At 38.3% G+C, this 25,363-nt stretch overlaps 4 protein-coding genes across 5 annotated transcripts; all 4 read left to right on the top strand.

Annotated features, from left to right (window-relative positions):
* Positions 1-3,364: 3,364 nt before the first annotated feature.
* rassf1 (Ras association domain family member 1) lies at positions 3,365-7,260 on the top strand. Its single transcript, XM_034532959.1, has 6 exons — positions 3,365-3,653; positions 4,881-5,005; positions 6,153-6,257; positions 6,407-6,695; positions 6,785-6,900; positions 7,010-7,260. The coding sequence occupies exons 1-6, from the start codon at positions 3,365-3,367 to the stop codon at positions 7,157-7,159; spliced, it is 1,074 nt and encodes a 357-aa protein (XP_034388850.1). The 3' UTR covers positions 7,160-7,260.
* A 1,125-nt stretch (positions 7,261-8,385) lies between these two features.
* tusc2b (tumor suppressor 2, mitochondrial calcium regulator b) lies at positions 8,386-11,775 on the top strand. The gene is made up of 4 exons (XM_034532962.1): positions 8,386-8,541; positions 9,332-9,578; positions 10,610-10,730; positions 10,827-11,775. The coding sequence occupies exons 2-4, from the start codon at positions 9,430-9,432 to the stop codon at positions 10,890-10,892; spliced, it is 336 nt and encodes a 111-aa protein (XP_034388853.1). The 5' UTR covers positions 8,386-8,541; positions 9,332-9,429; the 3' UTR covers positions 10,893-11,775.
* A 1,939-nt stretch (positions 11,776-13,714) lies between these two features.
* On the top strand, positions 13,715-18,720 carry hyal2b (hyaluronidase 2b). Of its 2 annotated transcripts, none has more exons than XM_034533691.1 (4): positions 13,715-13,755; positions 15,280-16,259; positions 16,547-16,636; positions 16,732-18,720. In XM_034533691.1, exons 2-4 carry the CDS (start codon positions 15,309-15,311, stop codon positions 17,119-17,121), a joined length of 1,431 nt encoding a protein of 476 aa, XP_034389582.1. In that variant the 5' UTR covers positions 13,715-13,755; positions 15,280-15,308; the 3' UTR covers positions 17,122-18,720. The 2 variants fall into 2 exon arrangements, with proteins under 2 accessions (XP_034389582.1, XP_034389581.1); XM_034533690.1 differs by lacking the exon at positions 13,715-13,755 and adding an exon at positions 14,716-14,833.
* Positions 18,721-19,502: 782 nt separating this feature from the next.
* Positions 19,503-23,428, top strand: abhd14a (abhydrolase domain containing 14A). The gene is made up of 5 exons (XM_034532734.1): positions 19,503-19,886; positions 20,482-20,762; positions 20,920-21,035; positions 21,962-22,197; positions 22,849-23,428. Exons 2-5 carry the CDS (start codon positions 20,500-20,502, stop codon positions 23,029-23,031), a joined length of 798 nt encoding a protein of 265 aa, XP_034388625.1. The 5' UTR covers positions 19,503-19,886; positions 20,482-20,499; the 3' UTR covers positions 23,032-23,428.
* The last annotated feature ends 1,935 nt before the right edge of the window (positions 23,429-25,363 follow it).

Below are 25,363 nucleotides of genomic sequence, written 5' to 3' on the forward strand. Positions count from 1 at the left end.
ACCAGATACGGTGGCATATGGTCTCTTCATGCTTATATTGTGTGCCATGCAGGTTCCTGTTGTGACCAACACTCATTACTCAGGCACTTGTGTTGTCCAGATGATGGCATTAAATATAACTTTATAAGTCCTTACTCCCATTATATGAACTCCAGTTGAAATGAGACTCAGGGTTGTAGTAATGCATCATTTTTTACTCTCTTTTATCGACTTTTAAACAGTGGTGGATGAAGTATTCAAATATTGTATTCAACTCAAAGTAACAATACCACAGAAAAATACTCCATTACAAGTCAAATCCAAAATTGCAGATTTCACTATAGTGTAAAGTTAGCAAGCTCTAAAAGTACCAAAAATAAATTGAGTGGTACTGTCAGTAGTTGACCCTGTTAATATTGGACCATTATTATTGCTGTGTTAATATGCATTACTTTAATTTGGTAACTTAATAGTTGGTCAAGGTGGAGATAATGAAAAGTCATACATTATTTGAGACAACTGTTACTTGGTTGTTAAATTGACTAATTACTTTACACCACTACTTTTAAACATGTTTTGGTTTTCAAAAAAGGATTCGACGTCTTCGATGGTGCAGGGCACATTGACTTCACTTAATGAAATACAGTCAAGTTGATTTTTATAGAATTGTATTACCAGTTCGAAGCATAATGAATAAAGATAACAGATATATGCACACCTCTTTCTACTGTATTTTACATTCGGGTACGATCTTTCTCGCTCTACAAAGACTGAATCAACTGAGTGAAGAAAATTAGAGAGTGGTGGTGTCTACCTCATGGTCTTCCAACATATTGAGAGGGATAAGAAGGGCTCTTCGTTATCTGCCCCTATATTTAAGCCTAAAGGCTTTTTCCCTATTGAGGGATTTCCAAATGGCCCTTTAAACATTAAACAGTCTTTTCATTCCAAATTGACTTCCTCCCTCAGTTTCAGATTGACCAATAGTGTCATTCATTAGAAAATCAAACACATTATAGTGACAAACGGTCGGAAATCATATATATATATATATATATATATATATATATGTATATATGTATATATGTATATATGTATATACATATATATATGTATATATGTATATATGTGTATATATATACATATATATATATATATGTATATATATATATATATATATGTATATATGTGTATATATATATATATATATATATGTGTATATATATATATATATATATATGTGTATATATATATATATGTGTATATATGTGTATATATGTGTATATATATATATATATATATATATATATATGTATATATGTGTATATATATATATATATATATATATATATATATATATATATATATATATATATATATATATATGTATATACATAACAGAGCGGACTCTTTCTGTGGTGCCTCCCCTCATGGTTTAATACACATAGCCTACTGTGCGGGATTAGAAGGTAATCCCGCACTCGCAATGTGCATGCGCAAACTGAAGTGCGTGCGAAGGAAGCAGGACAGCTCGGCGTTAATACAAACGACCAAACTGCGTCCACTCTCCATGTCTCCTCTGCGATAAGTGGCGATGATGATTTAAACGAGGTAAGGTCCTTTTTTCAACGGGTTGTCCGTCGGCGGATCCGAACATGGATTCTGGGGGTCACTGTCAAGTGAGTGTGTCTCGTGTCGGACAGGATTAAACCGGGCTGTCCCGTTACAGACTGAGCTGCACCCTGCAACAAATGACACACGCAGATTCAAGACGAATAATCAGAAACTTTGTAGACCGAAGCACTACTTTAGTGTGCTTGTTTTTTTTTTTTTACATTAAAGTAGTTCGTGACGAAACCAGCAGAATGTGCATGGATGATCCAGTAAAGGCTACATTGTTGCCCCGTGTGGATAATTGCGCCGTGTGGTGACCCACTTGGCACATACAGCCCCGGGTTGTTCATATTCAAGTCACAATGCAGTTCCACATAGAAACTAATGAAACTATGTTTCTGATGCACCTGTGAGCATTTCCTCGGCGGGACATCTCAGAGGAATGTAGTTACACGACTGCCAGTGTTTGCGTAACATTCCCTGCACACGAAGTGGAAGAGGCATTCGTGACCGTAGCAATATCTCAATGTAAAAATACTCCATTACAAAGAAAGGTCCAGAATTCAAAGTCTTCCTTGAGTAAAAATAGTAAGTGAGTATCAGCATTGTGCATCAGAATGACCCCTGTCAGTGTTTTATTATCATATGTTTTGATCAATTATTGGGATTTATCGTCACAAATTAATTAATGTATAAACAGCATTATCGATGTTGTCGTGGGTGAAGGTAATTGCACACACTGCTGCATAGTTTAATGCACAACAATGCTTCCTATACTTTACCAATATTTTTTTTTTATGTTTTCAGTATCTAATCTCAAAACTGCAACTGTAAAGGAAATGTAGAAATATTTATCTTGTAAACACAGCAGAGATGTATGAAGTAGCATAACATATACGTACTCAAATGAAGTGCAAGTACCTTAAATATGTGTCGTAGAAATTCCTCCACTGTGTGCCACACACACAGCATCCAGCTTTGATGCATGCATACATAATATTGTGTATTTAAGAAAGTTGACATTTATTTCTTCAATAATATCAGTTCTATACTTTCTGAGTTTAATGAATGAAATAGTGATGGCCCACTATTATAGTTTTGTTTCAGTGTCACACAGAGAAAAAAACAGTATGATTTGTCCCAGGATTGCACAGGATTATAGTCATCTTGTCCCATATTTTATTATAATCATATGAATCCTGGCATCAAATAACAGAGGTTAATCTCTTGTTTTTCCATTTGTGATGCCCATACCCCAAAACCGCACAGACAGTGATTTTATGAGTGTTATTGCTTGAACTGATTCAAACAAAGAAGGGGGTTTCTGGCACAACAAAAGTCAAAACTCTAGCGACACTTGTAGAACAACTTTATTGTTAAACTCAACGCGTTTCGGCTTAAGGTCGTCATCATGTCGATTTGGATGAAGGCCAATAAGTGTTGGTCTTAACAATAAGAATGTTCTCTTTCAACTGAAATAAACATGCTGATTATTATTTTATGTTAAACTGACCCATACATGTATTCATTGTATTGTACTTCTGTCTGATTTCAAACTGTGTTGCAGCTCAGAAGAACCACCAATTCCTTTTCACAACACACCAATCTGGACCGACCTGCACATTTAACCAGAGCACCACATTCACCACATCCTCATTAAGTATGCAACGGTGCACATACTAATTCTGTCTCCTCTCGTTGCTGTACACCCTTACTGGCTCATGGACAGCAAATGTTCACTTGACATGTCAGAGTCTCCATCAGGGACAGGATGTCTAAATGTGAGCTGATTGAGTTGAAGGACCTCAGTGTGAATGATCCCATTGAGTTGGCTGCTCCTGCTGCCCGCACAGCTCCACCTGTCAACCCTGCTCCGCCGAGCCCCTTCCATGCCGTCCGTCTGCTCAGAGAAAGCGTCAGAATCGAAACACCCCGGTGTCAGATAGGACATGCTGGAGTGGGTCATGACTTCCAGCCCTACAGTCACACCCATCTTACCTGGTGTGACCTGTGTGGAGAATTCATCTGGGGTGTATACAAGCAAAGTTTACGCTGTGCAAGTGAGTACCTTCTGCATGTGAATTTGTTTGGTAATATTATATGTTTTTCTTCTGTGCCATAGACCTCTGTTCCAAAACTATTAAAAGCATATCAATCAGCCCAGATGTTGCATTGAGCAACATGTTCCTTTAATCCTATCAGCATGTGCACTGTAGTTTATTTTGAGTCAGGCCCACATTCACCACAGACTGAAAAATACTTATTAGAGCACCACATGTGTATGAATCCACAGCGGAAAATAGTCCCCAACAAACTCCCCATTTACTCCTGTTTGTAACATTTGATAAAAACAGCAGTATCCAGGTAAATCAGTCATATTTAATAATGAAAGTATATATTAGAGAACAATTGTAAAGTCTTGAGTAGGAACAAATGGGCTTGGCGCTGAGAGCCAGAGACAGGTTGGAAAGTATTGTAATATATTTGATTTAGGCAATAAGAACAATATAGAATAACAGCAGGCTTGTTTATGTTTGGTGTGTACATGATGAGTATATGTTTTTCTGCAACCATTGACCTACAAAGCAAAGAGACTGCAGCCACTAAATATGTATTGCATGAGACACAGAGATGTGCAGTTTATTAGACTGCCTGAATATATGAGCTTGATAAGCATTGTGAACTACTGTAGTTGTTTACCCGAGGTTGGTAAAGAACACTGGTATGAAGATAAACCTTTAGAAATCACTTTAAATGCCCTCAAATTAAAACCCAGCTCGGTAATCCCATCATAACTAAGATGTGTATGTCCAAAGCTCACGGAGCTGTGACACAGTCTTCACTTTCCAGTATCACGAGAATGCAGGATGCTCATGTTGTTTCTCCATTCATGAGAAACTTTATCTCAATTTGTCCTCCACTGTAAGAAGGTCTGGCAAGCTTTGTGTTGTACAGATAGTCCTGGGAGTGCATTAGTTTGTCTATATCGTTTGACTTCATGCATTTCTGTCCCAGTTCATAACAAAAACAAAAAATGAACTGCTGTAGCACTTAAAAACAGAGTGAGTGATAAAGGCCTGTCATTAACATCCCATTAAACATGAGCATTTTTTATTTTGTACAAACACACATTTTGGCATGTTAGTTTACTTTGGGTGATGCTTTTCAGCACAGGGACTGATTACTGAAGACAATCCACAACAAGCATTGACCGCTAGCCAAAGAACTAAGAACCCCAAATGCTCTCTCTCTCTCTTGCTCTCTCTCTCCCTCTCCCTCTCTCTCAGACTGCAGCTACACTTGTCACTACCGCTGCCGACCATTCATCCAGCTGAACTGCAGCACAGATGAAAGTTTGTTAACAGACAAGGAAGATTTCTCTGTTGAGAGCCTCGAGACAGACACAAATGTGGTGAGGAAAAAAAGCTATAATCACATATTTTACCAATACATCTGTATAGAAAGCAGTCTTAATTGGATTGTTTTAGGAGGGTAGGTCAAAGCAGATGGAGGCTACCAGATTGTCCACTGCAGCACATCAGTGTGCCCTATATCCTCAAGGATGCTGTTTTTTATTACCTCCTCATTGTCAATTCATCTATACAGAAAGTAATTTAGGAGAAAGCTGAGAGGAGGGGATAACTTCACAACTTCACGATAAGCCAGCTGCCTTTTTTTTCGGAACCACACGAAATAACCTTGGTCCAGCACAAGTTAAAAGAAAATGAAAGGATTGGTTGACAGTTTTTCAGCTTGCTCAGACAATATTAATAAGAAATACAATGGGAAATTTAGCAACATTTGATTCATCATGATTTTTTAAGCCCTAAATTATTAACTAACCAGACTATGTTAAAATGCAGCAGAAATGTGTGGCAGAAAAGGGAATTGGTGTTAGTGATATGGTAAATCATATACAGTATGATATAAAACTACAGTTTCATGTTGATATGTATGCACACATCAACAATAGCATGGGGTGAACGTTTTGCTCTCAGGATGATTTGAGCCCTCTAGGAGTGGGCTGGCTCTTCAGACATTTTTGTGAGGTTTTATTGTCAGGGAGGAGCAAATGTAAATGCTGAGGTCAAAAGAGCTGTTGGTATAAAATCTGATCTCTACAGACAGAAGAGACAGAGGGAAAGCCAGAGAGAGACAGGGGAAAGCTACCAAAATTCTGATTTACAACTCGAGAAATTAAGATTTTGGTAATGACAAAAATCTAGTAAAACTCACCGGAACCACAGAGAGGAAGCACAGCAAGTGACACATATTTCAGTCAGGAGGACAGTAGCTCAGAGCTGGAGGTGGATTTTACTGCATATACATCTTTATTTCACAAGATCAGAAGATCAGCGGTGAGGCTATGGCACAATTCATCAGTCAGATTGGCTCAGAGCTTAATTATTAAATCATGTCTTGTATCCACAGACAAAATGCTTGAGTTGATTTTGACTTTTACTTACATGATCTGCTCTCTTCATCCTCAATGCTCACAAGCTTTCTGCTGACTCCATGTGGCCTATTTGCTACTGTAACTGCTCTTTTCATTTGTTTAGGACGAACAGATTGATTTGGGTAAACAGGAGTTGACGGACTTTGAGATTCAACATAAGGTTAAGGAGTATAATGCACAGATCAACAGCAGTCTCTACATGGTGGTTGTGAGTGACTAATAACCTGTTTTTCCTCAGAATATTAATTAATGCACACATGTGTATACTTCAACTGTATTTTAATGTATTGGTATTTAATAGTTTGCAGTACATTTAACTCACATTTTGACAATAGAGTATATATTTCTTACTTGCAGAATAAAGATGGGTCCTACACTGGTTTCATCAAGGTCCACTTTCAGTTAGTCCGTCCCATCTCCCTGCCTCCCTCCCAGAGCCTGTGCGCCACACAGGAGGAAGATCAGCAGGGCAGACATATGAAGCGGCGGACATCCTTCTACCTCCCCAAAGACACTGCCAAGCACCTGCATATAAGTTCCCAAACACGTGTACGAGAAGTCATCGAGGCATTGCTCAACAAGTTTACGGTGGTGGACAACCCGGCCAAGTTTGCCCTGTTTGAACGTGTTGAGAGACATAGTCAAGGTAAAATCCTCAATAATGTGCAGTTATTGTCAAACCAAACAGAATCAAGTTTTAAGTAAAGTGAAAGTGCTGAATTTTATTTCTTTAAGTGTACATGCGTAAACTGCCTGACGATGAGTTCCCCCTCTACCTGCGCTTGTGTGCTGGCCCTAGTGAAAAAGTCTTGAGTCTGGTTTTGAAAGAGAATGAAACAGGGGAAGTAAATGTAAGTATCCATTTGGCTCTGAGATATGATACACGTGGTAATAATATATGCTTGAAATAAATAGTCAGTCAAAAGATTCTAATGTGAAATTGCTCTCCTTCATCCACAGTGGGATGCATTCAGTTCTCCTGAGTTGTGCAACTTTCTGCGAATCCTGAAGCGTGAGGAAGAAGAGCATGTACGGCAGATTGTGAAGCGCTACAGTCTTGCGAGAGACACAATCAAGCAGGCCGTGGCACGGATCACTACTCCTAGTTGACTTTCATCGATTCAATTGAGCTTCATATTTAAACATGAAGAAGAACATTCTCCCACTTTGTTGATTACCAATATATAGGGAAATGAAAGAGTTCACACAATGGCATTGTTTTGAAAAGATGGTGTCTATGAAGCAGGGATAGTGCTGTTACATTTGATGTGAACTACTTCAAGGCTTATGCCCTGCTAATTTTGTGCAAGCAGAGCAACGATTGTGAACTATTGGATTTGATTGAATGCAGTTATTTCTTGAAAAACCATGCAGCTTTTTGGGGATTATTTATAGTGGTATTCAAAATAAGGGTAGTTTTTTCTGTGGTCATTTATAATGTGATATTTAGTTTCTGTGAAGATGTTTTTTTAAAATGTTGGCACTTTAATGAACCTGTGAAATATATTTAGGCAAGTTAAAATGTGAAACAATGTGTTTCCAATATAACAATCTAATAAACTTATGATAATAATTCATGGGGTATTTTGATGTCATTGTTTAAATTATATAGGAGTACTGAGTATGTTGATCAAGAGAATGTATATGCTGTTGAAACAGTCTCCACTCTTTTGGGAAGGCTTTCCTTACTTTGGACATTACATATTGTTTACCCTATAGGCTCGAAACAGAGAGTTGCTTACAAGACTGGTGAGTATCTGGTTGTGGCATGAGGTGACATTTGGCTGTATTGTCTAGGCTACCATCTAGCCTACTGCACTCTTTTAATGTCTAGTTAAGTTTTAGTTAACTAAAACTAAAACTAAACTAGTGTTCTTCAAATCTTTAATAAACGTATTATAGTTCTTCTGTACTGGCTATGACTTCCTGTTTCTTTTTAACTTTTTGAATTATTAAGCTTTTTATGATTTTTATTTTGAATGGGATTTTCTAAAGAAACTCTTCAAATTCAGCTACATACACAATTTAAACTTTTAAATGTTGACAAAACCTTCAACATTTAACTATTTTAGTTAACGAGAGCACGCCATTCAAAGTCATTGTAGTTTTTAGGTTACCATAGGTTGGAAATATTCTACGATTTATAGCAATTTTTTGTAATTATTGATATGTTGAGGGATATTTCAACAACTATAATCGGTTTACTTCACTTGAGGAAGATAATGGGCATCTCTTCTTTTCTACTTCTTCTTCTTCTTCTACTTTTTCTTCTTCTACTTCTTCTTCTTCTTCTTCTCCGGTCCACGTGGTGGCAGTAGCTCACCATCAACTCTTTACAAGCCGGCGGACAACAAGCCAGAAAAGAAGAAGGTGTAACGTTAGCATAAACAGCTAGCCTAGCCGTGTGTATCTTGTGTAGATTTAGCAAACCCAAGAAGAAAAATCCATCAAAGAACATTTCATACCTGCGAACACGTCAAACCACACTTTAGGTATGTTTTCAACTGGCTAAGCGAAAGCGACAAACGCCGGTCATTAAACCAGTTAACCAGCGTTTTGCAGCGTCAGTAACGTTAAACGTTATTTCGTGAACCAGATAGAGACATGTTGACCTCGCTAATGCTAGTAACGGAGTAACTGTCTTCGGCTAACGGCGATGATAGTAGCCAGGACATGAAGTGACATGACCGACACTTTAACTGACGCACGAAGGACCCGTTTTTTTTAATGGTCTTGTCGCTCAAAGCTAGCTAGCCTAGTTAGCCGTCCCGTCCAGATAACCTAAGCTAATGGTGGCGAGCCCTCTTCTCTCAAGCAAAGCCGACTAACGTTATTCAGTACTTTGTTGTTCTCACGGACCTCACAGGCGAGTGCTCAGGTTTGTGACGTTGGCAAGCAGTGTAATGTTCTAAAATACTATACTTTATCATATAATGTTGCAATGTAATGTCACGTTAACTGGCCTGCTAGTTTATAATTATAACCTAACATCAGTCTTGGGCTTGACGTGCATGTTGACTATGAGCAATGTATACTTGTTGTCCATAGAATAATGGCATCTGATATAAGTGGAAGTGCAAAGGTGTTGCAATATAGTTTGCCTATTTGTTTTCTTTTTCATATATAAAAGAGAGTGGATTTATTGTCCCTGTCAGTAGCATCACCTTTATTGACCACAGGGAACTGTGTTGCCAGCATCAGCTGAAAAATAGGATTTTAATTGTGTGTTTTTTCTTGTCTATAATCACTCAACTCCTCCCTTTCGTGTGCTACTTTTCATAGGTTTCATATTCTAAGGGTCGCATTTAATCCGGGTACAGTAACACTGTAACACCACTTGCAGTCAAGTGACCCAAGAAAATAATGTGCTGCAGCTGAAGATGGGTGGGAGTGGCTCCAAATCCAAAGGATTTTGGCCTTTTTCTGGCTCAGGTAGTGTTGACGATCCAACCAAAGATGGAAACGAGCAGTCCATGGCGAAAGTTCGAAGTTTCCCGAGTGTAACCCCTTTTGTGTTAACTAGAAAAAGGTAAATATGCCCTCAGCAGGATGTAGCTTTCATCATAGCCGTTTCAGGAATTATAGCAGACTGATATAAACTTACATAATGATCTGTTCCAGTAATCATATTGTCTTACAACAACATGAATACCCATTTTGATATTCTTCTTAGTTTTTAGATTTGAATTGATGTCCCAGTCCCCCTTGCAAACCAAGCTCCATATTGATCTCTCAAGTCCTGCCATTGTGGCAATGCATACATGCTTTAAATATCCCACCCAACCATAGGTTTACTATTGGACTATTATGTGGGTATGAAGGTCATCAGAATCAGCCATTGTGACTAATGCTCTTGGCCAAGGCTTGATAATATTTTACGAAATGGTGTGCTCATTTGAAGGTGTTAAAAAGGCGATTTAATGACATCCCTGTGTTTGCACATAAAACATCCCAACATATTCAGCCTGTGTTGCTGACACTGGGCAAAATGGATCCATACAAAATGACATTCAGACCAATCCTCTGGTGTTTTGTACAATAAACCAGGACTTGTTAGATCAGGTGATAGTTATTCCTTCAGCCAATGTCCACAATGAGTTTACTCAATTCTTATTACACTTGTTTTTATTTTACAGGCGTGGACACAGGCATATCTTAGCTGCCATCATATACACCACTTTTGTGTTGAGCTGTTTGCTTACCATACTCCGCTGACTTTTTAAAACCATGCCCTTGACCCACAGGAAGACAGCTGTCTGAATGTTTTGATTTCTTACACTATTTTAGGTAAACTACATTTTTGAATGTCCAAAACTCACTGACGGAGCCAAGGCATACAAATTAAACATCTTATGTTTTCTTTATTTTTTTTTTTATCCTCACAAGTTAATCTATTTCATCGAGTAACTCTTTTTGTGTAGAACTAAATATAGTATATGTGATAATGATGTTTGATATTCACATTTGAACAACAACCTTACGTTTTAGTATCTCTTGAAGGTTTGGTGACACAGACACATTTGTCATGTACGGATAATTGATTTAGTCTCTCTGCTGCAGCTCTATGTACTTCGATGAAGACGGCGACTTGGCCCATGAGTTCTATGAAGAGACAATTGTGACAAAAAATGGACGTAAAAAAGCCAAGCTGAAGAGGATCCAAAAAAACCTAACACCTCAGGTGAGGAAATTAAAATCCCTAAACTATTGTTTTATTCACCAACAGCAGCCCTCTGTACTATCAATCCAAATAATTATCTATTTTGTGTCCTTCCAGGGAATTCTAAAGCTGGAGATCCCTTGCATCCATGTAGATTTCCCAGTTGTCCTCTGTGAAGCCTGATGATGTCTGAGCAGTGTCTCAGAGTATCCACTGTGTCAACTCCATCCTGTGGTTTCCCCTGCAGCTGGAAACCTGAACCACCTTTTAAAATAACATGATCTCTTGATATATTTGACGCCCTTATGTGGACTGGCTGATGCGATGTGTGCTGAGCCTCTGCATGTGATCTGTTTTGGCCTGTGTGCAGTTAGTCACAGAATAGGTCACCAATGGAGATCTAGAAGGGTGCCAAGATGGGAAAACCTACTCAGTTTACAGGTCATGGTTTGTGTGCATGTAAGTGGGAATGAGTGTGCAGACACGGGATGAAATGTGACAGAGTCCTGAATTTATTGCTGCAGATTATTTTCTGGTATGATTCATTGAACTCTAGGAGTTTTGAGGTGAAGGTAACCAATGTGTCCCTCTGTCACGGTCATATCTAGAGCGAGAAAGGTTTATGTGCACACTTTTGTTTTTTGACACCACCATGACTTGCTTTATTATGCATGAAAAGGATCTGCTTATTGGTAATAGCCTAGGGAGTTGACAATCAGTGGCCCACAAATGCTCAAGTTGATTAATGTCATGATGTTGGATGGACTGGCTTCAATGACCTCGGATGATGGTCAAATGGTGGTCACATGTACACAGCAGCAGTGAGTAGTAAGAGATCCTGTTTCGTTTGCTGCTCTGGCATACTATCTTTCACTTTTAATTTATTATAACTGTTTTTTAATTACAATATCAAATGCTAAACTGTGTCATGGTCCTTTTTATATTAATACAGTTGAACAGCAAATTAAAGTACATGTACTTTGTCACAAGCTATCCAGATCAAAGGGGAAATGACATTCATGAACATATTTTATAATCATTAACTAAATAAACTCCTGGGACATTCTGTAATGGAAACGTGTGGTGAGGTATTCAAGTGGCTAAACAATAATCTGAAAATATACTCAAGATCCACTTCAAAGGTTTTATAATGCTTACTTTATCCCCCACCATAGAAGTTAGACCTGCATTGTGGGACATACTTACAGAATCTAAATTATAGGTTTTAAAGGGACTTAGATCATGATACACTACATATTCTGTCGAGTGAAAATTATTTTTATTAGCGTCATTACTTGGCAGGCTTATAAGAGCTATTTGTCTAATTACCAACAGCTTTTTAGGAAATGTTCCTAAACTGAACTGACGGGACCTGTCCACCCATGTCGTGGAACTAAAGCCCCTGACCTCCCTCCACCTGTGATGAAATTAGCCACCTGCATAGGAAATTAACAAAGTCAAACCATTGTTGGGGGGGTGAAGTGTGTGCATGTGTCTGCTAATGAGGGCTGGGTTAGAGAGAAGTGAGGGGAATGCAGTCTCCATGGGAAAGGGGTTCCTACAAAGCTGTCTGTGATATTGTTCTCCTCAGAGGATAAAGAGGGCTTTGCCAAAATCCACTCCACTTTATTGCTTCCATGAAATGATTTTACACTACACAAGTCTATGTGCTGTTTTTACCTCTCTTACTTATCTTTTTCAGCTGAGTCTGGGGGAGACATGGCAGTACAATTAGTTTTATTGTTTACTTTAACAAAGCCGTAATAATATGCGTGAGATGAGTTGCAGTATTGAGGTTAACAGAAAAGATTTGACTCAGCAAACCACTCATCCTCTGGCAAAAGTCTGACCGCATTTATGACAAGAAATGAAAGTAAGCTATTATTCACAGAAACCATTACCTTTATTATCTATCTCCATATTATTATTTATTTTGTCATTGAAAAACAAAATGTGAATTATTATACTTGAATATAAAGCTGTATGTTTCAGGCATGCCATGTCTGAACCTTTTTTCATTATCAAAACATCTGAAAAATAAAGAATAACTAAGCTGATTTACCTATGAACTGGAAAAATAGGTAATAATGGGACAATGAGATGAATTATGTAAACAAAATACATGCTGTGTCAATACAAACACCATAATGTGTTATATTTGCTAAAGGTGCAAAGAGACATCTTACAAAAGATATTGCTGAAGTAATTCATTAACTCTCAGAGGTATTATGACCCCACTAAGTTCAACAAACGGTTAACAAGGTTTTTTTTATGAAGCACGAGTCTTGGAATTGGCATCTACAACACTTATATGGTGAAGTTCCATTTAGCTCTTGCTGATCTTTGCATCTTACTGTACATGCCTGTGGTAATAACCTTTATAGATAATTTGATGGATGTTATGTAAGCACTTACTGCAGGACACTTAACAGGCAAACAACCAAGTGGTTCAAAATAACTCCACATACAGTGACATTTATTGGAAATCACCTTTGAGCTGTTTTCAGCTGCTAAACGTGTGTTTACAAACAGTACAGAGAACCTGACACACTAATCCTGTACAATTGGCAAACAGCAGCATTAGATATGTCTCACAGTAAAATTGTTGATGCTTACAGCTCATTCACAAGCACAGAGCTGAGAAGAATAACACAATTCTACATGATCAACTCCTCTGAAATTTGCTTTAGAGTGTCAACATCTTCATAATAGATTTGTAAATCTACGTATTATGCTATCCATGTGTTGTTGCTTTTAAAGGCTTAATTTGAACTGACTACTGGTGTACAGGGTAGAAAGCTTTGAAGCGTAAAATAATATTGTGTGCCATTGACATCCGAACACTGTACTTAAAGAAGCATCAAGCTGAATCTGCCTCAATTGGATGAGCTGCTCTTTGACACTGCCAAACCGAAAAAAAGCTACACTTTGAAACTCCCAGAGAGGTGGAGTCTGCTGGATATTTAAATACCATTGGGTGGTGGTATGAACAACTGCGTTTGTCTGCTTTACTGGGCGAGACTCACAGACGAGGAAAAGATTTCTGGTAAGAGACATTTTAGAAATAATGAAATGACAGATTTAAAACGTGTGTGTGTGTGTGTGTGTGTGTGTGCGCGCGCATATATATATATATATATATAGATATAGATATAGATATACATACAAATGTCTTGCATCTGTTCTGAGGAAAGTTCCTTTTTCTTATCTACATGTAACATGAGCAAATATATATGTAAAATATATATAAATATATGTGTATGCATATATATGCATATATATATATGTATATATATATATATATATATATATATATATATATATAAATGTAGATAAGAAAAAGGGACTTTCCTCAGAACAGATGCAAGATATACATTTGATTAAATTCCAGAGCACTGCCGTTACCACATTTTGAATACAACAATTATGCCTATTATTCTTAACAAGATGCAAGTAGCATGGAGATTTAGTTGGGGGTCTAAAGCGTCTTTTACGTAGTCAAACTTTTTACAGTTCAATTCAGTCAATGGCGCTCTTATTGTCACAGAAAATACAAATACAATCTGTTTTAAAGTATGTGTTCCACGTGATTTAGCTACATTTAATAAAAAGAAACAAAAAAACCTAACCATTCATTCACTCAGCTTAGTTTGTAACTGTTAACACTGTACCAACTGAACTCTAGCTAAAAAAGGAACAAAATACAACAGCCATCAAACAATATAACGTGGAATCTGTTTCGTATGTGCTCATCGAAACTCGCCTCTACATTCAAGTCAGAGCGACTTGAAGAACAGACTACTTCGGTCTTTATGAAAGGGGGATGAGCGGCATTGGCATGTAATGTTACGCTCAAATTAATGTCGGACAGGCTTAAAATCGGCCTTACGTGGTAAAATAGTATGTTTCTAAATAAAAAATACATAATGTATTCATCAAAACGGCAAACCAAGACCAATTATGCCTTTCATAAATTAAAGACACCCCCTACGCAGGAGCTCGATGCACTGAACTGTTATTGCTCAACGTCATCGTCGCTCGTTCCTTCATTTCTATTCTCCTTATCTTGCAGATTTGTATATCATCAACATGGATTGAAAAGACTTTTGTCTTTCACATGGCAGGTCGGTGGAAAAGTAATTTATCTGACCGTGACACGAGTGGAATAAGTCCCCGTTCTCATCTTTATCAGAACAGGCAGTCGGGATAACAACGTGGTAGCGTTTGAGTCAACTTTGAGCTAGCGGTCCATTCGACCGACGAACTGAGTTCGTGTACGGAGGAAGTTTAAAGTAGAGAGCGGTGAAGACGTTACCGTTGAGCCTGTAACTTTACTTTAATAATATGTCTGTCCCTATGTTCGATGTGCTCACTAAGTCAGCCTGCCTGTTGCTCGTATTCTAACTAAAACTATCAAAGCCATTGACGGAAGTCGACCCTCCTAACTTATTTTCACAGATTGTAATATCGATGACACATCTATATATATATATATATATATAATATTTGGAATGGTTTTATTTATTTATTTGGCTGAATTGAACTAAACCGCTTGTTTTTTCTTCTCAAGCGAAAGAGGTGAGAAGGTGAGCAGTGACCATGGAGTCTGGATTTCACTCTCTCTTCGCCACAGCTGGCCAGCTGCAGTGGGTGCTTCTGTCTCTGTTAACAACGTGGACCGTCGTGTGTTCAGCAGAATTGAAGCAGACAAGATGGCCATTATATTCACAGAAGCCGGTTCTTCTCGCCTGGAATGCACCGACACAGGAGTGTGCCCCGCGACATGGCGTTACTTTGTCTTTGGACCAGTTTGACATTGTGGCATCCCCCAATGAGGGCTTTGTAAGGCAGAACCTCACCATTTTTTATAAGGAGCGCCTTGGATTGTATCCCTATTATGAGCGGGGAGGCACTGCAGTGAATGGAGGCCTTCCACAGCTTGCCAGCCTCGCTCATCACTATGAAAAGATGCCTGAAGGTTTGCAAAAATATATACGTGAGCCAGAGGCAAAAGGTTTGGCTGTAATCGATTGGGAGGAGTGGCGTCCATTGTGGATCCGAAATTGGGACATTAAAGATATCTATCGAAATAAATCCCGTGAAATGGTGGCCAAAAAGAATCCTAAGTGGACCCCGGAACAAGTGGGTAAAGTTGCACAGCAAGAATTTGAGCTTTCAGCTCGCAAGTTTATGCTGGAGACTATGAAACTTGCCAAGAGTTTGAGGCCCAATCAACAATGGGGCTTCTACTTGTTTCCAGATTGTTACAACCACGACTACAGGAGTGGCCTGAAGAACTACACTGGCCGCTGTCCTGTTGTGGAGATGGCCCGCAATGATCAACTTAACTGGTTGTGGATGGAATGCACAGCCTTCTTCCCATCTATATATGTGGGTTCTGTACTCGCCTCCACAAATGATGCATGCCTTTTTGTACGAAACCGGGTAAAGGAGGCGATGCGCCTGGCCTCTGTTGGAGATGGATTAGCACGGCCTGTTTTTGTTTATACCCGCCCTACTTACATCAATCAGATGACCCTCCTAACTCAGGTTAGTTGGCTTGAGCAACAATTCATCAAGTACAGGAGGCTTAACATTCATTATGTTATCTAGAAGTTCAGTTCATATATTTTACCATCCGATGTTGGGATGCAGTTGCCAGGAGACCCCACATTTCTGATGAATAAAACACATCTTTGTAGTGTGTATATTTCTGTGTAGCTGCAACATTAGGTATTGTTACAGCTTGGACTGTGCTTGACACTATAATAACGTCAGGTTAACATTATACTCCCCCTCATTGTATGGCGTACCACTGAACTGTTTGTGTTTTGTAGATGGATCTGGTCTCCACCATTGGTGAGAGTGTTGCACTTGGAGCTGCAGGTGTGATCTTCTGGGGCGACACCTCTTATGCAAGCAGCTATGTAAGTGTCATACCCTCTCTGCTTATATGATGCTGAGGGGCTTAACATGTATTGGTTGGGGTTAACATCCTTTTTTGTTTGTTTTGTGCCTGCAGGCCAGCTGCTCCCTCCTGAATAAATATCTTCAGGAACAACTGGGCCGGTACCTCCTCAATGTGACTACAGCAGCAGAACAGTGCAGTCAGGTGGTATGTAAATCCCACGGCCGCTGTCTACGCAAAGTACCAGATGATGACGTGTACCTGCATCTCAGTCCCTTAACGCACAGCATCACCAGTCAGGGTGGTCAGCTGAAGGTTACAGGCGTGCCTAGCCAAGCCGAGCTGGCGCTTTTCCGCACACACTTCCAGTGCCAATGCTACAGTGGGTACAGGGGTGAGGCCTGTGCTCAGAAAGAAAAAGGGCAGAATAAAGCCTCCTCTGTCTTAGGGACCTGGCCTCTTTGCCTTTTACTCCCACTAGGACTCCTCACACTGCTACACTGAGGAAACTGAGAAGCCCAAACTATTCACTACTTCTGCCAGCCCTGAAAAGGACAAATCAGACTTTTCAACATATAGGTTGTACGTTACAGTGCACTAGTGATGATGCTGAATGATGATGCATTGTCATCAGAGAATAATTTATATTGCATTATGTCAGATCTCCATGCTCCATGCTGACCCTGGCCTCCAGAAGAAGAGATCATCATTCCACATGGACTGTATGTGACTATAGTGTAATTATGGGGCTTTTTCCCACAGAGAATGAAATGCATCATGAAAAAAGACTGCTTAACCGTAACACTTTTTTTTTTACAATGGACACCAAAATACAATATGAGGCTGAAGCAAAAATGTTGATGCCCAGCAGCACACAGTATTCACAAGTTGTTGTTGTTGTTGTTGTATTCTGTAATTGGATATTTCTGCCCACTTTAAACATGATTGTTTCTGTCTGTTGATTAATCAAGCTGTTAAGTGGTAGCCTTATGAATGAAATGTAAATAGTGCATTATGCCAGAAGGTGATACATTATGAGAAATGGAGCCTAAAGAAACAACATGGCTGGACCTGCCTGTTTCAGTTCAAAATTGTGTCTTAACTGGGCTACAAACTACAAAGTGCTCTTTTTTATGGTTGCCTTTGTTTACAAGTTTTGACTATTGAGGTTTTTCCAGCAGTGTTTATCTCAGGCCTCTGCTGGCGCTTTACATTGATATGAACTCTTTAGGCATACCAGTTTAAATTTTATTCCTAAAGGAAAATGTATGTATAGAGGAACGGGTGGACAGACCTGAAAAGATAAATGGACTTGCATTTCCATAGCATCTTTCTAGTCTTTCGTCCACTCAAAGTGCTTTACACACATTCATACACTGATGCAAGGTGCTAAACTACTCATCAGGATCAAATATCATCATTCTCACACACACACACACACACACACACCAATGGTAAAGAATTCACAGACTGTATCTTGCCCAAAGACATTTCAACAGAGCTGGGGATCAAAAAAACAAATTCTTCGACATAAATGCCAAAAATATTTCAATTATATATTGTTTTGTTCACTTCATGCCATTGACAACATTCTTAAATATGTAAGGGATCTGTTCGTTTGTGTTTACGTTGAAAAAATGTGGCTGATGCCATTCAGCTTCCCTAACCAGGTTTTCTTTCAACTCTCAAATATCCATATTAGCCTCAGAAAACCAGCATTGCCCTGGCTCTATACACAATTATCAGTTTAGATTTTTTTTTGTGTAGAGACAATTTGTTGATTGCAACTACTGTAGGTACATCTTCAAATTAGTTTATTGACAAGTACATATACTTTCTAGTGTTTCATATTTATACAGTAGATTCTGTATTTATTCTCTATGACATTGCTCAGAAAAGTATTCAGCTACCTAAAATAAGTTATGTTTTTCATAAACTGAACAATTTGTACTATTAGTATTGTGATAGAACTTTTGAATTATGCTGCAACCATTTTAAAATACAGCACTTTAACTACTTTTGTGGAGGTGGATCTACCTTTATTTAATGTTAGAGATTTATTCCACTGTGAATTTTGTCTAAAAATAAATGCTTCTGATTGTTGTTTTTCCTCCCTTGGCTTTCAACTTAAATATTTGACTAATGTACTATTTATTATGTATTCGATGGTAAAATGTAAAAAAAGGACATATATTGCCAACCATTTTCAAAGCCATACCATGGTATTTGAATGTGTTCTTTTCAATTGTTAGGCAGCAGTTGCTTTTCACAGTATAAATATTAACGTGAGACTTTGAACTTGTTTGAGATGAGTTATTATCAACTGTTATTATCAGTGATATTGCAATGGATTGTTGTACTCAAGCAAGTTTCCAGTCTCAGTGAAATTAGTGGCTGCCTTAAGGGTAAAATTATGAATCTGTAATCTATAATTTACTGTGTAAATATAGTAAATCTATAATTTACGTAATTATAGAATTTCCTTTTGTAGCACTCCACCTCTCTGTTTTAGAAGCAGCTTTGGTGTTTATTAGGAAATTACCTCGCAAGCCTTATTTTGTCTTTCATGTATTGATGTTATTCTTTAAAACCAAATGGAAACGTTTTGTATTTGAAAACATTTTGTATTCATCTTTTACAACAGATAATTTAATTATTTAAAGAGGAATTTTAATATATTTTTTTCAGATTCTGTTATTTTCTGAAGATTGTAGTCTACTGGGATTTCATTCATTTAACAATACATGTTTACTCTTTGTACAAAAATAGTGTACAAAATGGAAATGAACGTGGTCAAATATACTTATGACTTGCTCCGATAGCCTCAGCAGGAAATGACGTTTAGCGCTTACTGTTGTTATGTGCAGCTAGAAATGTGGTCCGACGAGCAACAGACGACTTAAACCGTTTAAGTGACAGGGACCTATTCATCGGAATTACCATGCACCCCTTGACTTTCTCGTGTGACATTACCTGTCCCGCTTTTACTAGATAATTGATTGTACATTTTCTACCCAAGAAACGTTGAACGTAGAGGTAGTTTATTGTCAGTAAAATGATGTGTACCTAGCGTCAAGATAAGAATTTCTCCCCTCAGTCACCAGAGCTAACGTTAGCTACTCGCGACCACCAGCATCGACCCGAAGCCGTTCTGCAACATTTCCCCATCACTGGCAACCAGCAATGCAGATGACATGACGATAAAGCAGACAGCCTCGTCCTCGTCCAGCCGTCAGTGAACGTGTCTCACAAGTATCTCCTCTGTCTTGGTAGGGTTTCCTCTGGTGCTGCATCCTTAATGTCTCCTACAGCGTCTCAGCGTTCAGAGATGTAACGTTAGCTAGTGGAAGAGCGACACATCGAGCGTATGTTATCTTATTTGCATATTTGAGCTAATTTACATTCGTCAGCGTACTTTATCTTTTACTTTATTATCTGCAATACATCAGAATTTCCGTCCTTCATCCGATAGGGTTAGCTTTCCCTTAACACATTAGGTCTCGATTCACACTGTTTAACTCCACAGTCCCCGCCAGAAACATGTTGTAATATGTTAATTTATGTGTGTGTGTTTATAGTTTTGGCCATCATTCCTACTGTTGTGCAATATGTTTACTCATCAAATCAATTGTTGGCACCTGCAGATGTGGCAACATTAGTGTACTGCACAACGCTTGTGTTGAAACTATGAAAAGTAATTTATAAATCAAATATTGTGAATATAAAGCCGTAGGGTGAACCACAATGCTCTTGATGGATGGGGATTGCACTTTCTGTATACACTGTCAAACAATTAGAACTACTGTATGAGCAGGATCCATATGATGGGCTCTCAGACAATGCACTCTCTATCTCTTTTCCTAGATCGTTTATCTTGACAAAATGAATTTCTTGCGTAATCGTCTTGTTGTCCTGGGCCTGGTGTTGTTGGCGACGTTACTGCTGTACCTGCTGCTGCCATCCATTCGCCAGGGCAGCATGGAGCCATCCCTAGAAGCTCAAAGAATGGGGCTGATGGCCACCCCTCCTCCTCCAATTCCAACCATCAATGTGTCCATTCGCACCGGACAGCTACCCGGGGACCCTCCACTGTTCTTCAGAGAAGCTTTACCTGTTGATGGAGCTGGACGACAGATATTGCCAAGGTGAGAGACCTATTTAAAACATCTGAGCACATAACATGTCTTTTTCTTGTAATCACAACCAGTGAAGATGATATATTAAATGTTTTTAGGAATCTGCAGCTGTGGTAATTGTCGCCTGCGATAAAATCCTGAGAAGTAACATTATTTCTTTGTGCAGGCTGCAAGTGGTCCTTCTGCATGGCCAGGCCTTCACATCCAAAACCTGGGAGGAGCTCGGTACGATGGCACTACTGGCAACTAATGGATATCAGGCCTTAGCGATGGACCTTCCAGGTAGAACTTATTCTTATTGCACATTATCACTACTAATTTAGTGACTGAAATGAGGATATAACTTTAAACTGATTTCCACATATTATGTTTATAGTATTACGTATAGCCTGATACACTAATTAACTTAATTTAACAGATGAGTAGATTGACACATTAATACTACTTCTATAGTATTTTTATTCCATATTTCTATTGTAATTATTGTAATAAAGTCTTCTATTCTATAGTAACGTTTCTCGATTTTATTGTTCTTTTACATTTTTATTCTTGTTTTTTGTAATTAAATGTTCTCTAACTATGCTTATATCATACACCAATACACTGCAGCAAATTACTTATTTGGGAAAACCTACTTGGCAATAAACTAGATTTTGATTCTTATTCATTCCGTAATGAAGATCACCAGGTCACTGTTGGTATTTTGTATAGAAAATATTATTTATATTCATATAAATATAAGTTGTGTTGGTTTAATGTTTTTACCTAAATGTTTTTCTTCCAGCATCTAATGTGCCCTGTACAGACTCAAATTATGTATTCTATTTTATATTATTAAATCTGTCAATATATGAAAACTGACATAACTGACACTCATTGTGTGAGATGTATGCACTGGGTTTGCAGACATTTTAACTTTGCAATGTGTGCTATGCTGTTGGTGCATGTGGCATTTTGTTGCAGTTACAAGGCTTACATTTTGTTTGAAATTATAACCAGCTTAATTAGTATGTGGAGCTGGGTGACCTCAGGCGACCTCAGCCATAATAACACAACACATGTGTTTATGTGCAGGGCTTTAACAAAATCTGTAAATATGAAACAAGAATTAATTAAAGTCACAGTGAGTACACATTGAAAAACACACTGGTGTTAATGGATGTTGATCTGAGCTCGAACATGTTTCACATGTGTTCTTCTTCTCGGAGGTTATGGAAAATCGCCCGACTCTGAGGCTTTGAAGACTGATCAGAATCGAGCGGACCTCCTTTCAAGATTCATGGAGTCTTTGGGTGTCAGGGCAGCTGTGCTTCTGAGCCCCTCCATGAGTGGACATTACTCCATCCCCTTCCTCATGAAGAACAGCGCTCAGTTACAGGGCTTCATTCCCATAGCACCAGTCGGTACACGAAGTTACACTCCACAGCAATACCAAAATATTCAGGTGAGGGAGGTAAAGAGATAATGATTGTGTGTATTCATATATTCAAGCAGTAACAACAACAGACATAATGGAATCATGAGTTCAGTTATGTCAGTAGAACACATTAGGAATAACTTTTCTATTTTGGGTGAACTGTGCCTTTTTTATTGGGGAATACATTACACTGAGGCATGCCCAGATTAACCCACTAGAGAGCTTTGTGTAAGTAACATGTCTTAATGGGCACTAACAAAAGGAAGTTTTATTACATTTTTGCTAATACTACCTTTTGCTAATGCATGCACTGCGTTTATATAACTACATGCTGCCAATCAGTGTGTGGCCACCACAGGTGATTTGTCGTAAATCAATCATCAATCATTTCAGGGCTGCAGCTAACAATAATGTTCAAAGTAGGTCAGTCTGCCATTTATTTTCCTGATTCATTGTTTGATCTAATAAATGTCATAATTTCCTAAAAAGTCCAAAGTGACATTTTCACATTGCTTGTTTCGTCTAACTAACACACATAAGATGAGCAAGATAAGCACCCACAAGTATGTTAGCGGGTTTTGTATATCTTTACACACCTGTATGCTGAAATTGGTGTAAAAACAAGGTTTCCTCTAACGTTATCTTCCTAGTTTTCTCACTTCTGTGTGCTCTTTTTAGATTCCCACTCTAATTGTGTTTGGAGCCCTGGACACAAATCTTGGTGCCCAGTCCCACAAGAACCTCATACAACTTCCACATCACTTTGTGCTTAAGCTAGAAGGAGCTCGCCATGCCTGCTACATGGACAAACCCAGAGAATTTCACCAAGGCTTGATCGACTTCCTCAGCAAACTGAACTGAACTGAAGTGAGGTGTGTGTGGTCGAGGAGGTAAAAAATGGAAACAAAAGAAAGAAGAGGAAATTGTCAGAGGAACACTCGTCCCCCAATCAATGGTTTAGTGTGTTGACAATTTTGCTAAAAGGTTGTAAGAGCTCTATTCTTATTTTATCATTACCTGAAGCAAGAACATTGGCATGGGAGTAGGTTTTGATACACGGAAATGGCCTGTAAAACCTTGTAGTGACATTTAACACAGTAGTTCAGATGTTTCCATCATGAAAGTATTATTTTTCTGTCACCCAAAAATGCTAGTTCATCTCAGCTTGTTGTCAAAATAGCTTCAGATTTGTATAGTGGTGAGTTTTGTTTCATGTGTTTCATGTCTCTCTTTGCATGTAAAAAAAACATGGAAAGTGTTTGCCGTTACCATTTTTGTAGGTGACATGTAGGTTGCAGTCAATATGCAAATGTAGCAGGTGCCTGTGTTTGAATAGCTTCTATTAGCTTCACATTTGACAAAATATTTGTATATTAATATCTGGAAACCATTCCAGCTTCCAAGAAAACATATGCTAGACAAAAATAAACTGAAAGTGATACTGTAATAATAAAAGTAGAAAAGACTTTTTAAAAATAGCTCCCGTTTATTTATATATTGATGATAAAGTTCTATGTAATATATTTGCAATAAGTTTGGACAATCATGCAAAAAAACTACTTAAAATAAGACGTGCATATAAAATAAAAACAAATTATTGATTGTTTTGTATGTCATTTGATAAAAATGCCATATTTTAGAAATTATTAGTTATTTTGATGTATTTGCAGAGCAACAGATGTTGTGAATGTGTTTTCTAAAGTTGCAGTATGTTGAGCTCCCAAGGCAACTCTATATTTCACTCCTTTTGTCCAATGTATGACAACACATTTAGAAAGGAGGAGAAGTAGTGTGAAGAGCAGATGAGGAGGAAAAATATAGAAACTAAATAAGTATTTGCATTTCGAACAAACAGCCCACATGCATAAGAACTTGCTGTTGAGGCAGGTGACCAGCAGGAGGTGTAGTTGTTGGTAAACTGACCTCCTCAAAGACCCGGCACAGCAAAGCCTGCTCCATGTTCCACACCTGCAGTAAGAAACACAATATTTTTTTATGGTTACATGACAGAGAAACGGTTAAAGAAAAGCTGGAAGATGTGTATCTTTCTTTCCTGTCTGTTGCTTTTAGTTGGTCACAATTGGAATGCTCTCAGCTGAATGTCTTGACTGGAGCATCATGTACAATACAACTTAAACACAATGTATAGTAAAAGCCTTGCATCATCTCAGGAGCACAAACTCTTTCCTTGTGAAAGAAAAATAAAATCTAGATGAAGCTGTTCACTGAGTAAATTCAGTATTAAACTGGATCATTTTGGATTGAATTATCTCTTAATGTGAGGGAAAATAGACCTCACAAGACAATTCCTGGAAATGTAGCTTATGTCCTGAACAACTTAACACTAACAATGCTAAAGATAAAAGATGATACCCGTAGCCATAGTGTATTGGCCACAGAAGTAAAAGTATGGTTACACATGTATACTTTAGGCAGTGTATTTCAAGTGGATCCTGACAAAAATGCTGCATTTTCATTATTTTAAATATCCAACAATACAGCTGGATCGCCCTCTTTATTTTCCAGTAGTTCGTCTCCATGGAAACTATTTGACATATTTGATTTTTTTAAATACACAAATACACTCAAAGAAACATGTCTGCTTTGATATCTTGAGCGTTTTGTTGGCTACATAGAGAAGCAGGTGGGTGTGGGTCACCAGATGAAAACAAGAATCTACACAGCCAAAGGGGCCAGTATTGAGTTAAGAGTCTGAATACTAGTGTTAAAGCAATATTTCAGACTTTTTCTTTATAATAAATTCATGTTTTCCCTTTGTCATTATGGGATATTTAGGTGTAGATTGATGAGTCCAAAATTAATTTAAAGGATTTTAAGCTGCCACACAGCCCACTGTGAAAAAAGTGGAAAGGTCTGAGTACTGTCTGAGTTCACTGTAATAGTTGTAGAACAACAGGACGTCCCCAGTGAGGGAAATGTGGGAGGAGAAACTATGTAGCTCTGAGTAGAGGCTGTTCTAGCAGTGAATGTATGGCTGTTTGGGCATTCATATACTTGTTTCTATGTAATGCATGCCACTGTACTTCTATGTAGCCACTCTGTTCATTTGCAGAGCAACAGGATCATGCATGGTTGTGTTGTGCAGACATGGCATTGGAGGGAGAAGCTTTCTGCTGCGCGTTCGCCACAGACTTGTGCAGGACATCGAGCCCTCCTACCTGACTGGATGAGG

Source organism: Cyclopterus lumpus, chromosome 5 (genome assembly GCF_009769545.1).
Source record: "Cyclopterus lumpus isolate fCycLum1 chromosome 5, fCycLum1.pri, whole genome shotgun sequence".
Taxonomy (NCBI): domain Eukaryota; kingdom Metazoa; phylum Chordata; class Actinopteri; order Perciformes; family Cyclopteridae; genus Cyclopterus; species Cyclopterus lumpus.

Coding starts and splice junctions, on each gene's coding strand:
- rassf1 (XM_034532959.1), top strand. CDS start 3,365: ATGTCTAAATGTGAGCTGATTGAGTTGAAGGACCTCAGTGTGAATGAT. Junction 5,006..6,152: donor TCGAGACAGACACAAATGTG/GTGAGGAAAAAA, acceptor TCATTTGTTTAG/GACGAACAGATTGATTTGGG. Junction 6,901..7,009: donor ATGAAACAGGGGAAGTAAAT/GTAAGTATCCAT, acceptor CTTCATCCACAG/TGGGATGCATTCAGTTCTCC.
- hyal2b (XM_034533691.1), top strand. CDS start 15,309: ATGGAGTCTGGATTTCACTCTCTCTTCGCCACAGCTGGCCAGCTGCAG. Junction 16,260..16,546: donor AGATGACCCTCCTAACTCAG/GTTAGTTGGCTT, acceptor TGTGTTTTGTAG/ATGGATCTGGTCTCCACCAT. Junction 16,637..16,731: donor CCTCTTATGCAAGCAGCTAT/GTAAGTGTCATA, acceptor TTGTGCCTGCAG/GCCAGCTGCTCCCTCCTGAA.
- tusc2b (XM_034532962.1), top strand. CDS start 9,430: ATGGGTGGGAGTGGCTCCAAATCCAAAGGATTTTGGCCTTTTTCTGGC. Junction 9,579..10,609: donor TTTGTGTTAACTAGAAAAAG/GTAAATATGCCC, acceptor TCTCTGCTGCAG/CTCTATGTACTTCGATGAAG. Junction 10,731..10,826: donor AAAAAAACCTAACACCTCAG/GTGAGGAAATTA, acceptor GTGTCCTTCCAG/GGAATTCTAAAGCTGGAGAT.
- abhd14a (XM_034532734.1), top strand. CDS start 20,500: ATGAATTTCTTGCGTAATCGTCTTGTTGTCCTGGGCCTGGTGTTGTTG. Junction 20,763..20,919: donor GGACGACAGATATTGCCAAG/GTGAGAGACCTA, acceptor TTCTTTGTGCAG/GCTGCAAGTGGTCCTTCTGC. Junction 21,036..21,961: donor CTTAGCGATGGACCTTCCAG/GTAGAACTTATT, acceptor TTCTTCTCGGAG/GTTATGGAAAATCGCCCGAC.